The sequence below is a fragment of the Squalius cephalus genome, assembly GCF_949319135.1.
Source record: "Squalius cephalus genome assembly, chromosome: 2".
Taxonomy (NCBI): domain Eukaryota; kingdom Metazoa; phylum Chordata; class Actinopteri; order Cypriniformes; family Leuciscidae; genus Squalius; species Squalius cephalus.
This window is the reverse complement of record NC_137123.1, coordinates 56,375,141-56,389,277: the sequence shown is the minus strand read 5'-3', so window position 1 is coordinate 56,389,277 and position 14,137 is coordinate 56,375,141. Positions and strand designations below refer to the sequence as shown.

Below are 14,137 nucleotides of genomic sequence, written 5' to 3'. Positions count from 1 at the left end.
GTGAACAATTTCATAATGCTTTGTCTGTAAATGACGGCTTTATATATATATGGATAATGTTTTCAAATCACTTACTCTCGTGCAATAGAGAGTGGTTGATGCTGTTCCTATGCAGTGAAGGAGTTAGGAAATCATAACAGTGGCCGTTTACTGACAAGCCTTAAAGGAGCTGTCACTTAAAATCATTTGATATTCTGTCAAGGGTTGAAAAAAATAGTTTTTACATGCGCACACACACACACACACACACACACACACACACACACACACACACACACACACACACACACACACACACACACACACACACACACAGTGTATACATACTATATATATGATGCATACTATATGTGTGTGTGTGTATGCAGTATGTATATCTCAGTGGTGTGTAATGGATCAAATGTACATTCATGTCCCTGTTACTCTTAAAGGGATGGTTCGGAGTAAAATCAACCTAGAGTCCTTTGCACCATGACCTCGAGCCAAACACCCCCCCAGAAGCCTTTTTTCCCTTGGTTGAACATTATTAAAGTTAGAGCTTATTTAGAGAAATCAGCCGGATGGCTTAGTGCAGGCGCTAATGGATCCAAGGATGTATCTTGTAAATTACCCCACTAATAATGCCCAGAATGGAACCAAACTTATACAGTAGTACAAATGGGTTCTGTACTCATAAAACGAGGCATTGGAAAGTTTGTAAGTACATCAGGAGTTTATTTAAATAACACTTGCCTGACGGCTCATGCTACTGCTAACCCGGACGTCGAGGTCACTTCCGTGATTTGGGAAAAGCACGTAAAAGTCCTGGCAGAAAGCGATGCATAAGGATGTAGTGTAACGACGCCCAGTTCCAGGAATGCACTAATATTTTGTTGGTAGTACCAGTTTGCAACAATTATTAGTTAACACTAAATTGTCAACACTTCGGAAAAAATAATAATTCATCGTTACACTACATCCTTATGCATCGCTTTCTGCCAGGACTTTTACGTGCTTAAGCCATCCGGCTGATTTCTCTAAATAAGCTCTAACTTTAATAATGTTCAACCAAGGGAAAAAAGGCTTCTGGGGGGGTGTTTGGCTCGAGGTCATGGTGCAAAGGACTTATTAAAACCATGCAAGTAAAAAAGGCAGTAAGAATTTAAACAATTTTGTTTTATTTGTGAATTGATGTTCAGCTGTTCTTTTTATTTGTCAACTTATTTTCGAAACATCAGTCATCAAGCTCCATAGTCACAGACATGAAGATGTACCTTTAATATTTACCAAGCTGATTGCTCACTGATTGCTCATGTTCAAGCCATTTCAAGTTTGATTTTGACGTGACATAAAGCAGTGATATCTAAGTGAGTAAGTTGTTTACTCACTTTTTAATTAGTCTTTCCATTAACGCCATCATTCTCTTTATTCAGGCCAATTCGAGAACACGCACGAAAACAAGGGGCGGGATTTATCGCATAAACCAATCATATTGAAATTATAACCAACCATATCCAATCATAGCGTGATGGAGACATTACTTTCTCTCATGTGACTTTCCCCTATTCATTCTCAATTACACACACCAAACCTTTAACCGCACGCTTTAGGGGGTTTGTTAAAACTCAATGGGCTCAGGGGAGGCAAGAGAGACGCGGACTCCCGCTGTAACTTTACCTGCTGGTGTCGCTGTTGGACACTGTTACGTTAGAAAAACCAAAGTGATTTATACACCTTTTAATGTCACAACTTGTAATATTTACGTTTTTGTAATATGGATGATTATTTTATCATCCAATTTTTTTAAGGCACTGCCTCCTTTGCCTCCAGAGGAAACGCTCCTGATAATCTTTGTGTGTGTGTGTGTTTGTGTGTGCACAAAAAAACTTTACCAACATTATAAGTGAACCTCAGGGAACATAATAAAATAATAAAAAAATCCATGACATTAACCCTTTAAAATCAAAATGTCGATTTAGACAGGAATTAAAGTACCACACAACCCTGGTGTGTTTGTCAAAATAGGTCACAGAATTTTTCTCGTGTGTGGCAGGAGAAATACAGACCTCTGTAAATGCTGGAATTATCTCTAGTCACTTTTTGTGATATTTATTCATGCTTTTTTTCACCACCCAATGATGTACTATCAACATGCCAGCAAATATTGATATATGTGATTAAATGTAATTCATTCATTTAAATAAAATTGACTAGATTTACAGTTTCTAATCACACTAAAGCTTTTTTTTTTTCAGAAACACACTCTTTTTTTCAAAACTTTTTTTTTTTTTAAGTCAAGTCAAGCTTGATATTACATTTCATTTTGTATGTTTACTGTGGTCGATGGTCCCTCACTGAATCGGTTTCAGTTTGTCCGAAAAGTGTGACGAACGACTGAAGGACGTTTCCAGCGTTCTGCATGAGTGTGTGTCATGGTTTAAATCTGAGGGGGGTAGGGAATAGCTAAAATTACTTGCTTCAATGTACTTAAGCATTAATCAAAAATGTGCTTATGCTGTCTATCCATATTCTGACAGAGTAATACATTACACACACAAGCTCTGGGACTGAACATAAACAAATGCACGCTGTCCTTTGGGGGGCAGCATTTCACACCGTGCGGCAGCTTTGTTTCAGAAAATAGAAGCACATATGAGCAATGGAGAAACTTTAATGTGTCTGAATATTTTAGCCCAGTTTTCACACATCTCACATCCTCATTCTTTAGAATGACTAATGGGGTGAAAGTACTGCCCCTCAAGGAAAAAAAGAGGGAGAGAGAAAAAAGGAAGTTTGTCCTATTTAAGTGGACAGAGCACCCTTTGAAGGACATTGAGATACACACACACACACAGAAGGAGCTGCTACCCTAGGGCTGTCATGGTAACCTGGATAAATGATGAAAAGGTTTCTGTTATCTTGCTTCATTGTGCTCTAGAGTACTTAAGTATTTTGGTCATATTAACATGAAATTTGAATGCTAAATAATGCAAATAATAAGATGTGCTTTAAAATAACTTGCAGTGCAAACAATTGGCAAATATGGTAAACAATTCAGTTACTTATACACACACATTTTAGACATGAACTACTGTACAATGAGATTGATATGTATGAAATGTATATAGGTCTTTTTATTTTTTTGTTAGTGTTCACATTCTACATTAGCCACAGGGAGCGTAATAAAAATGTGTGAACATCACCATCATGATGTCTAAACATACATACTGCACCTGCTGATATTGATGTTCAGACATTGTCGTTTCCTTTCTGATGTATGCCAGAAATAGCCTGCATGTTGTCTAGTTGAAGGATAATGGGGATGATGCCAAACAATCCTTAAAATAAATAGAAAACAACGACACACGCAGAAAATATGCTTTCACATACACCCACTGCATTAGATGAATATTCTTTAAAACCTATAATGATGTCAAAAAAAGAAGAAATGCTTTGTATATCGACGCGGATAAAAGCTTTCAATTACGCTTGTATTTTTAGCAGCTCGGCTGCATATTAAAGTACTAAAGCAGCAGAAAGTTCTGCTGTGTGTTTTGTAAAGCGTGAAGTCAGGAAAATTTCAAACACGCATACAGATTATGCGTGTTCCAGATTGTGTATGTGTATAGTGTACAGATATCTGACAGCAGAAATTCATGTAGATGCAGCCCAGTGGTTAGTGTGATGAGTAAGCCAGTCTGTAAAACTACCAATAACCCTGCATTTAAGTCTGGCTCGCTCCATGAATATGGTATGCTTTTGTCTTCTATTACTTTGGTGGAGGAGAGAACCATTATTTTAGTGATTGTTGTTTTATTTGTTTTCCCCACAACATCTACGTATATTGCTTTCTCTTGCTGTTTCAGTCATGTACATTTACGTCTATGAATAACCATTTGATGCATGTTGCATGAATTTTACAGAGCAAAAATAGCATTTATTTGACTGAAATTCAAAAAAGCAAGTTGACTATCTAGTCAGCATATTGTATGCTTATATGGTTGCCAACTAATGAAACACTACAGATTATTTAAAAATCTGTTGGATATTAATCAAATTTCTTCTATACATTATTCTTTCTGACAATAAAGCACTTGAACACAGCAAACTCATAATTCCAACTTCAGAAGTGGGAAGTAGGAAATAACACAAAAGCAATAAGCAAGCAATATCACACAAGCAACTTGTAAAAATGCTGTATGTGCCTCGTGCCCAACTGCCCTTACGTTCTGATATTCACAAAAACAACATGATTGCAAATGTGATTTTCCTTTTATAAACAGGTCGTACTTCCATTTTACATATGATGTTGCCAGTCTGTTTTTGCTCCAACTCTGCAACACATGTAGTGGTGTGGTCCTGAACAAATCAGCATTTTGAATGAATCGGTTGAATGAATGATTCAACGACTCACTCATTAAAACAGTATTTTGATTCATTCCTAAATAAATTAGTGATTTGAACGAAATGGTTGAATGAATGATTCACTGTTAAAGATAGTCAGTTGTTGCCACCTAATGGCATATCAAAAACCAGCGGAAAGCATTACAGTTTTTCTCAATCTTTGTTCTTAATTTTTTTTAAACGGTCTTAATATTCTCTAAATGTAACTGTTTTATGGGACATCATAACACAACTCTACCCAAAACATTTAGAGTTTTTTTTTTTTTTTACAACCGCAAGAACCATTTTCTCAAAACTCTACAGACAGTGAGCACATCTTCCCATGTGGGCTAAACTGTGGATCATCTTCCATTGCTTTGGCACAAATTGCATTCAGTGATGATTTCAAATTACAGTACATGAATTATTTTCTCACTTAGACACAAAAACCACCAAAACTCTATTATAATAATAAATAATAAAAAAACTTAACATAATATAAAACTGAATAAGAAAGCAGTTTCTATAGTAAAACCATATTGAAATATATTCTGAATCTAAAATTTAAATACTATCAAACCAAATAGATGGAGATTAACTCCTACACAGATGTTAGTCTTTCAATTTCATAAACAACTATACAAAAGGGGACAATTTAGGAATAAATGTGTACTGTAATGTAAATCATGTAACATAAACTGCAGTGAATTATGAACAGTAGAGAGTGTCATTCTTGTTTTGTAAAGAAATGTTACAAAAGAAAACATTGTTGAAACATTTTTAGTTTGTGTGTTTGTTGTATGACAACCTTTACTTTGTTATGGAAGAATGACTGGATTTGGGACATATATGAAGTGCTTTGGTAGCTTTAGTGCATTTTGAATGTGAAATTAACTACTGTGCCAAGTTGAGTTGGTAAGAAAAACTGAAGAGTTTTGAAAAAGTACCCTAAGTATTGAGAAATGTGTCCTAGCAATTGTAAAAAACTGTAATTCAATTCAGTCAGTAAATTGGCCAATGAGAACTGAGCCAATGCAAATGAGAAAACCTGTACTGAAAAATCCCACCACTTTTATACTGACAAAACACAAACAAGTGAAGTGATATATATGAACTAGAAAAGCCTGCTTTAGGGGATCTAAAATTATATCCTAATCTTGGCTGCTAACACAAAGGTCAAAGATGTGAATCATAAACTGGAGACATCTACCACCACTGTGCTCTTGAGCAATACATAATTACAATCACAGGTTGCCCCAGTGGATCTGTCACTACTGCTTGTGTCATTCAGAATATGAGTAGTAATAAAGTAATAACATAGTAACAAAATGTGCTTCCATTGACCAAAAAATGCCTTTTTGGAAAGAAAAGGTATAACCTACTGTAAAAATGCACATTCTACGGTTAACTGAGCAGGTAAAATATGCATTATTTCCCAAATATATTTCCCCAAGCATTCTTGTTATTAGGTGCATGTTTGGAAAGGAGCTGAGATAGATAGATGTCGCTTGTTTCTCTCATTCTGCAGCAGAAATATCTAATCATTTATATATTGTAAATTTTAATAAAAATGTATAAAACCACCATATAAAATGTAATTTTAATAAAGAGCGCGACCTGAGTATTTATTGAAAACAGGTTTGAATATAGTCTACAGAAACAATACAGCTACTGAGACTGAGATGTCTTTAAGTAAAAACACATTGTGTCAATTTCACAAAGTTCATAAACGCCAGAGGAGAACTGGCCCCCAACTGAGCCTGGGTTCTCCCAAGGTTTTTTTTTCTCCATTAGGTCACCTGATGGAGTTTTAGGACACCATTAGGTCACTTGATGGAGTTTTTCGGTTCCTTGCCACTGTTGCCTTTGGCTTGCTCAGTTGGGGATATTTTGGGAATATTAATTTATTTTTATCAATCAATAAATTCCACTAGAAACAAACCTTGTTGTATTATTTTAATTTAATACTGTGAAGCTGCTTTGATACAATTTGTATTGTGAAAAGCGCTATACAAATATACTTGACTTGACTTGACTTGACTCAATTTAATTAAAAATCATTCACTTTTGCTTTTTGTTTTTCTCATGCATATTCTGCAGCAGAAATACTTGATAACCGCATATATAGTCAGGATTATGAGTGACACAGCAGAAAGCAGGAACAGAATGACATCAACAGAGTGATAAGAGTACCAGGGCATTTTGTAAGAGTCTGTGCGCAGGTGAGCGGCACCTTTGTGCCTCATAACAAACTCAATCCAGAAGATGGCGTTGTCCAGAGGCTTCACTGGGACGTCCTTGTGAAGCCTTGAGAGCCTCTGCATGTTCTCCCGATAAGAGGGCTCATAAATGACCTCTTTGACAGTTTTAAGGAAGGAGTCCTTATCCACTGTGGCAAAGTCTACATTCTTGGCTACACCCTTTACTCTCATTTTAGAAAGATTATCAGGCTGGTCAAAAATCAGCCCAAATCCAATGATTGGTACCCCGTGGTAGATGGCTTCTTGAATTCCATTGGTTCCTCCATGTGCCACAAAGGCTCTGGTCTTAGGATGACCCAGAAGATCATTCTGAGGCATCCAGTCCATCATTAAGGTGTTGTTCCCTAGTGCAGATGGTCTATTTCCTTTGTACCTCCAGATGATCTTCTGTGGAAGTTCTGCAAAAGCTTCAGCAACTGCCTCTGCCACATCATCAGGAAGCTGACCAATGAGAGTGCCCAGAGACATGATGATGACACCATGCTCACCAGAGCTCTGCACAAAGTCCTCCAGATCTTGTGGAAGAGGCTTTGATGGTTTGCACTGAAAACCTCCCATGTAGACGATGTTTGGCATAGTGGGACGCGGGAATTCAAAGATAAAATCAACTCTATGGAGCCACAGATCGGCGCCCTTAAGTAAAGTAAAGTAGGATGTTTCTGGGCCAATGAAGCGTTCACAAAGTGCATTATAAGTTGGAGTTATCATGATAGCTATCTGCATTTCTGCTATGATGTACATTACTACATTCTTCACTCTTTCCAAAAAACTCATGCGGTCTGATAACTCCAGCATTGGAGCTGGAACATAAGAAAGTGGAGAAGGAGCTATTGCAAAATGAGCCTCACTGTAAACTGTCCAACGGACATTGTAGACAATGGGCAGTTTGAGATAATGACCCAATAGTATACCTGGGACCATGGACGGATCTGTTAGAATCAAATCATATTTGCCATCTTTGAAGGACTGCATCAGCTGCTGGTCTTCAAACATGTTGACTATCATCTTGTTTTCAACTTCAATTATCTTTAAAAAACTTTGCCACATCTCTATCTCCACCTTCAGACGAGCCCAGATCGAACCGTCCCTGAGAATTCCCAGTAGTTTAGATGCAAACACTTTGAAGAATTCTTCACTAAATCCTCCTTCAGACTTGAGATTGATTGATGTGTAGTGAGGAGAGAATTCTTTGATGTACCAGCTGTTTGACATCCGAATGACTGTAACATTGTGACCTTTGGCATGAAGTGCTTCAATTAAGATGTTCATGTTGACCCAGTGACTGCCATCCACAGGAAAGACAAGAACCTTCCCGCTCTGAACAACTGGGACAGTCGTCAGCAGGATGGTTAACATGATTGGCCCAAGCACCTGAAAAACCTGTCCATTCATAGTTCCTGTCGCAAAGAAAGAAAAGAAAAGATAGAATTACGAATAAAATGGTCCAGATTGTACTGTATAGTTCAAATTATAATACTGCATAATATATGATTCTTGTATTCTTGCTTAGAAAAAGGAACTTTATGTTGAATGCACAGAGGAAATAATTAGAGGCAAACTTCAGCATATAAAATAATAAATTAATTGCATTAACTAAAAACAAAAAAACATGAAAACAACAACAACAAAAAACATTATAGACAGGCCTAATATATACAGGACCCATATTTATTTGCTTAGGGAAACCTTCAAATATTACATAGCAATATAAACATTACAAAGCAATATAAAAATAAAAATCTCACCCATCATTGTGTAGAATGGAAAATCTATCTGTTAACTGTTGTTGAATGGAGTGCAAGTCATCCAACTATCACAGCATTTGTCCTTGCTATGCATGTCAACATCTATTTATATATGTAAGTGAAGGTTCGTTTAACAATCTTTAAAGTACAAGGGGCATTTACCTTCAAATATAGTTAATGAGTTACTATTCAAATTTATGTTTCTGGTACAAACTAACTCCCTTTACAGTTTGGGTTTAGGCACAACATTAAGTTGAGTAAATGATGACAACATTTCCATTGGACTAACCCATTAACAAAAAAAACATATTAAAAATAAAAACTTCCCTTTCTTTTCAACAATCTACAAATGCATTAATAAAACAAAGTCTGAAACCGAAAAAAAGTATAGTTTTCAACTAGTTAGTATACCTTAAACAATGACCAATGGTATAGAGAGTAACACAAGCTTTCTACAGGTGATTGTAATACCGTATTATTTATTTAGTAAATCACATCATCATCTATCAGCTGTCATGTGACTCCATGAGGAAGGCTTATGTTGAAACGTGTAGGATAGATATTGTAACTTTTTGTATGGCTGTGAGACAATAAAGGCCTTTAATTAATAAGAGTGTCGTGATTATCTAGCTTTTTGTTTTTTGGGCTGTTAGTATACCTCTTTAAATATTACTTCCATGAGTACAACAACCAATATAAATACTGTATATTCAATACAATATGAAAATAAAACATATGGTTTTTCATTATTAAAGGAACACGCCGACTTTTTGGCACTTTAGCTTATTCACCGTATCCCCCAGAGTTAGATAAGTCCATACATGCCATTTTCATCTCTGTGCGTGCCGTAACTCTGTCTGACGCACCCACCGCTAGCCTAGCTTAGCACAAAGACTGGAGGTAAACGGCTCCAGCTAGCATACTGCCTAGAGCCCTGCACAGGGCAAAACATCCAGCCCTAACCTAGACCTGGTCCGTGGTGTTCAAGCCCTAATCCGGCCCCAGCCCGAAAATGTCTGCAATTTTTCAGCCCGAACCCGAACCAAGACCAACATCAATATCACTTTAAGCTCTCTCTGACGCGCTCTCTAACGCGCGCTGTCTCTGCTAGACGCACACACATACACTCACGCTACTAGGTAAAATTTTATTATAGGCCTCAAACATAACTACCACCACCGACAATTATGCCCACAAATATTAATACAGACTGCCCATTACAGAGAAGCATAAGCATGCAGTAGAGAATATTATATAGCCAAATGTGATCCAGCAGTAAATAAAGATTTACGGCCTACCCTTTTTTGATGTCAAGTAACTTTACTGAAGAACAACGTTTCAAAGAACTCTTCGCCAACTGGCTAACGTTAAATAATAATAAAAATATAATAAAAAAAAAAAATCTGTTGAACTGAGTTTGTTTATTCGCAAGTGTTGTGAAGAAAAAGAATAGCATCCACTGTTGAAGGCTTCAGGCTCATTGTTTGTTGTGGTAATCAAATCAAAACTCTTTCAAAATGCAGCTTTTCCTGAAGTATTGGGAACTTTTAGTAATTCCCCACGCTCCAACTTCTCCCTGATGCTCTGAATGGTCAACTGTCACCTAATGCGTTACTCGCGTAATCGCATATTGCATTGCATATTTATAATATTATTAATATAACAATATTTCATACAGTAGCCTGCGCTTTGCACGTATATTATGGGCACGATGAAAGGAGAAATGCTAAACGAGCCCGAGTCCGACCAAAGCCCGATCTGTAAAAAAAAATAAAAAAAATAAATGACCTGACTGCTCCCAATAAGTGACAAAATAACGCCAACATTTTCCTATTTACATGTTGTGATTTGTATAGTCACAGCATGTACAAATAACATGGTCACATGAGACACAGCCATCTTCTAACCGTATACATACTGGGAACTATATTCTCAGAAGGCGAAGCACTTCTGCTTGGGTGGAGTGATTTGCTCGCATCACCTGAGAAGCCTCGTGGTGAGGAGCTGAGAGTTCGCTCAGAGTTGGAGTAAATCACTCCGCAGAAGTAGGTTGTGTCTCATGTGACCTTGTTATTCGTACACGCTGTGACTATACAAATCACAACTTGTAAAAAGGAAAATGTTGGCGTTATTTTGTCACTTATTGGGAGCAGTATGCTAGCTGGAGCCGTTTACCTCCAGTCTTTGTGCTAAGCTAGGCTAGCGGTGGGTGCGTCAGACAGAGTTACAGCACACACGGAGATGAAAAAGGTATGTCTGGACTTATCTATCTCTGGGGGAAAAGCTAAAGTCCCAAAAAGTCGGTGTGTTCCTTTAACAAGAATGTCATTGGGTTTTATGTGCTTCATGCATATAGTGCTTTTGCAATAAAGGAACCTTGAACTTCCAATTGCTAAGAGCAGAGGTTCATAAAATTTGTTTATGCTAGGATCCACCTAAAGATGTATAATCAATATCGGGACCCTCTTACATTTACATTTATTCATTTAGCTGACGCTTTTATCCAAAGCGACTTACAATTGCTATACATGTCAGAGGTCGCACGCCTCTGGAGCAACTAGGGGTTAAGTGTCTTGCTCAGGGACACATTGGTGTCTCACAGTGGATTCGAACCCGGGTCTCTCACACCAAAGGCATGTGTCTTATCCATTGCGCCACACCACCCCTCTTGTAAAGAAATGTGCTTAGTCAAATCAACAAAAAATAAAAGACTATTGATTATTATTATTACTAAATTTAACTGCAATTCCTAATATATCACAACGTACGTGTGTGCGTGCGTGTTTGTGTGTTTTTTGGATTGAGAGATATTTATAAGAATACATATTATACTGTCTGACAAGACAACCAAAATCTTTAATTGCTTTTAAAATGATCTGTATATACATAAATTATATGTATATTGATGAAGCCTTCATTCTAAGAGATATGTAAGCATTCAAACTGTACCAATTTACATAGATAGAAAAGATATATTATTGTATAAAGAAAGGGTTTCACATACCCTCCAAAGTGCAGATTTGTTACAGGATTTGTAGCGTGTAACCCACCAAATTAAAAACATATATTGATGAATTAATTTAATTTACAAAAATTAAATAATAATAACAATAATAGTAAAAGAAACAACAGTCATTCACTTTTGTTTTTTGTTTTTCTCATGCATATTCTGCAGCAGAAATACTTGATAACTGCATATATAGTCAGGATTATGAGTGACACAGCAGAAAGCAGGAACAGAATGACATCAACAGAGTGATAAGAGTACCAGGGCATTTTGTAAGAGTCTGTGCGCAAGTGAGCGGCACCTTTGTGCCTCATAACAAACTCAATCCAGAAGATGGCGTTGTCCAGAGGCTTCACTGGGACGTCCTTGTGAAGCCTTGAGAGCCTCTGCATGTTCTCCTGATAAGAGGGCTCATAAAGGACCTCTTTGACAGTTTTAAGGAAGGAGTCCTTATCCACTGTGGCAAAGTCTACATTCTTGGCTACACCCTTTACTCTCATTTTAGAAAGATTATCAGGCTGGTCAAAAATCAGCCCAAATCCAATGATTGGTACCCCGTGGTAGATGGCTTCTTGAATTCCATTGGTCCCTCCATGTGCCACAAAGGCTCTGGTCTTAGGATGACCCAGAAGATCATTCTGAGGCATCCAGTCCATCATTAAGGTGTTGTTCCCTAGTGCAGATGGTCTCTTTCCTTTGTACCTCCAGATGATCTTCTGTGGAAGTTCTGCAAAAGCTTCAGCAACTGCCTCTGCCACATCATCAGGAAGCTGACCAATGAGAGTGCCCAGAGACATGATGATGACACCATGCTCCCCAGAGCTCTGCACAAAGTCCTCCAGATCTTGTGGAAGAGGCTTTGATGGCTTGCACTGAAAACCTCCCATGTAGACGATGTTTGGCATAGTGGGACGCGGGAATTCAAAAATAAAATCAACTCTATGGAGCCACAGATCGGCGCCCTGAATTAAAGGAAAGTAGGATGTTCCTGGGCCAATGAACCGTTCACAAAGTGCATTATAATGTGGAGCAATCATGATAGCTATCTGCATTTCTGCTATGATGTACATCACTACATTCTTCACTCTTTCCAAAAAACACATGCGGTCTGATAACTCCAGCATTGGAGCTGGAACATAAGAAAGTGGAGAAGGAGCTATTGCAAAATGAGCCTCACTGTAAACTGTCCAACGGACATTGTAGACAATGGGCAGTTTGAGATAATGACCCAATAGTATACCTGCAAACATGGCTGGATCTGTAAGAATCAAATCATATTTGGCTTCTTTTAAAGACTGCATCAGTTGCTGGTCTTCAAACATGTTGACTATCATCTCACTTTCTGTTTTAATCATCTTCAAAAAACTTTCCCACATCTCTATCTCCAGCTTCAGACGAGCCCATGTGGAACCCTTCCTCAGAATCTCCATAAGTCTGGATACAAACATATCCAGGAATTCTTCACTAAATCCTCCTTCAGACTTGAGATTGATTGATGTGTAGTGAGGAGAGAATTCTTTGATGTACCAGCTGTCTGCCATCCGAATGACTGTAACATTGTGACCTTTGGCATGAAGTGCTTCAATCAAGATGTTCATGTTGACCCAATGACTGCCATCCACAGGAAAGACAAGAACCTTCCCGCTCTGAACAACTGGAACAGTTGTCAGCAGGATGGTTAACATGATTGGCCCAAGCACCTGAAAAACCTGTCCATTCATAGTTCCTGTCGCAAAGAAAGAGAACAAGCATATTTTAAAATTAGTTGCATATGTGCATCATGTAAGGACAGCTAGAATTTAGCTGTACCACAAAAAAGAAAAAAGAAGAAGTTAATTTATCACCTATTTTTTTGGCCAGATGTTTTACACAATTTTCACAATAATAATACTTTTTTAAAATTACATTATTTTGTATTCGAGGGTGTTAATATTTATTTTTGTTGCTTATATAAAAATGCATTCTTCTGTATATATTTTAACTGCTGCAAAGAGTCCACTTCAATTGAACTTGCTTAGTTAGTTAACTATTGTGCTTGTACAGTTGTAGAAGTCATGTTTCTTTTTTTCTAATTCAGTAAGAACAAAGAAGTGGATATTGCATTCAGTGAATTTATCACAATGAGAATAATAGAAGAAAAACTAAAGTCACAGCCATGTAATCTATTTAAACAAAGAATTTGTCAAGTTGCAACAAAAAGTGAAAGCCATAAAATCCCCAACTATTTAGATATTAGAATTTTAACAATTTAACACAATGTTAAGTCCAGATAAAAAAAAAAAAAAAAAACACAATACTTTAATAACAACTTTGGGAGACACCTTTGCTGCAATCGTGTCTGTTTATAAGACTGCTAAACGCACCATAGATCTGGCTAAGCCAGTGGTTGCACTGCAAATCGTTCTTATCTGTTACTTTGATGGACTGGGTTGTAAATTTCCTGTCATGCTCTGTTTTTATGCTTTATAATTTACAATAATGCTCTGAATTTTTAAAGTGACATTGATATAATAAGAACTCTTGTGACAAGAGTCACTCTTGTTCTATCAAGTGCTGGATTATGGGTAGTTGGCCTTTTCTTTTTACTCTGCTCTCACAACATGATGTGAAAGGGACAACAGGCACTGTGCTCTGTGATCTGGCTACCCAATTTAATGAACAATATATTATTAATTAATACACTGGACTATAATTGGAATCTATAAATTGTTCAAGCATCTGGGGTCAGTACTTTTTATTTTAAGAAATTAATACTTTTATTC

The 14,137-nt window shown here is 37.2% G+C and overlaps 3 protein-coding genes across 3 annotated transcripts in view; 1 reads left to right on the top strand and 2 right to left on the bottom strand.

The window, feature by feature from the left end:
- Positions 1 to 14,137, top strand: part of elfn1b (extracellular leucine-rich repeat and fibronectin type III domain containing 1b) — a 112,734-nt gene that overhangs the window by 32,687 nt on the left and 65,910 nt on the right. The window lies entirely within an intron of this gene.
- On the bottom strand, positions 5,015 to 8,736 carry LOC307146492 (UDP-glucuronosyltransferase 2C1-like). The gene is made up of 2 exons (XM_079850562.1): positions 8,369 to 8,736; positions 5,015 to 8,020 (listed from the first exon to the last, which is right to left on the bottom strand). The coding sequence occupies exons 1-2, from the start codon at positions 8,373 to 8,375 to the stop codon at positions 6,420 to 6,422; spliced, it is 1,608 nt and encodes a 535-aa protein (XP_079706688.1). The 5' UTR covers positions 8,376 to 8,736; the 3' UTR covers positions 5,015 to 6,419.
- Positions 11,147 to 13,108, bottom strand: LOC307146514 (UDP-glucuronosyltransferase 2C1-like). The gene has a single exon (XM_079850632.1). It carries the CDS (start codon positions 13,094 to 13,096, stop codon positions 11,501 to 11,503), a length of 1,596 nt encoding a protein of 531 aa, XP_079706758.1. The 5' UTR covers positions 13,097 to 13,108; the 3' UTR covers positions 11,147 to 11,500.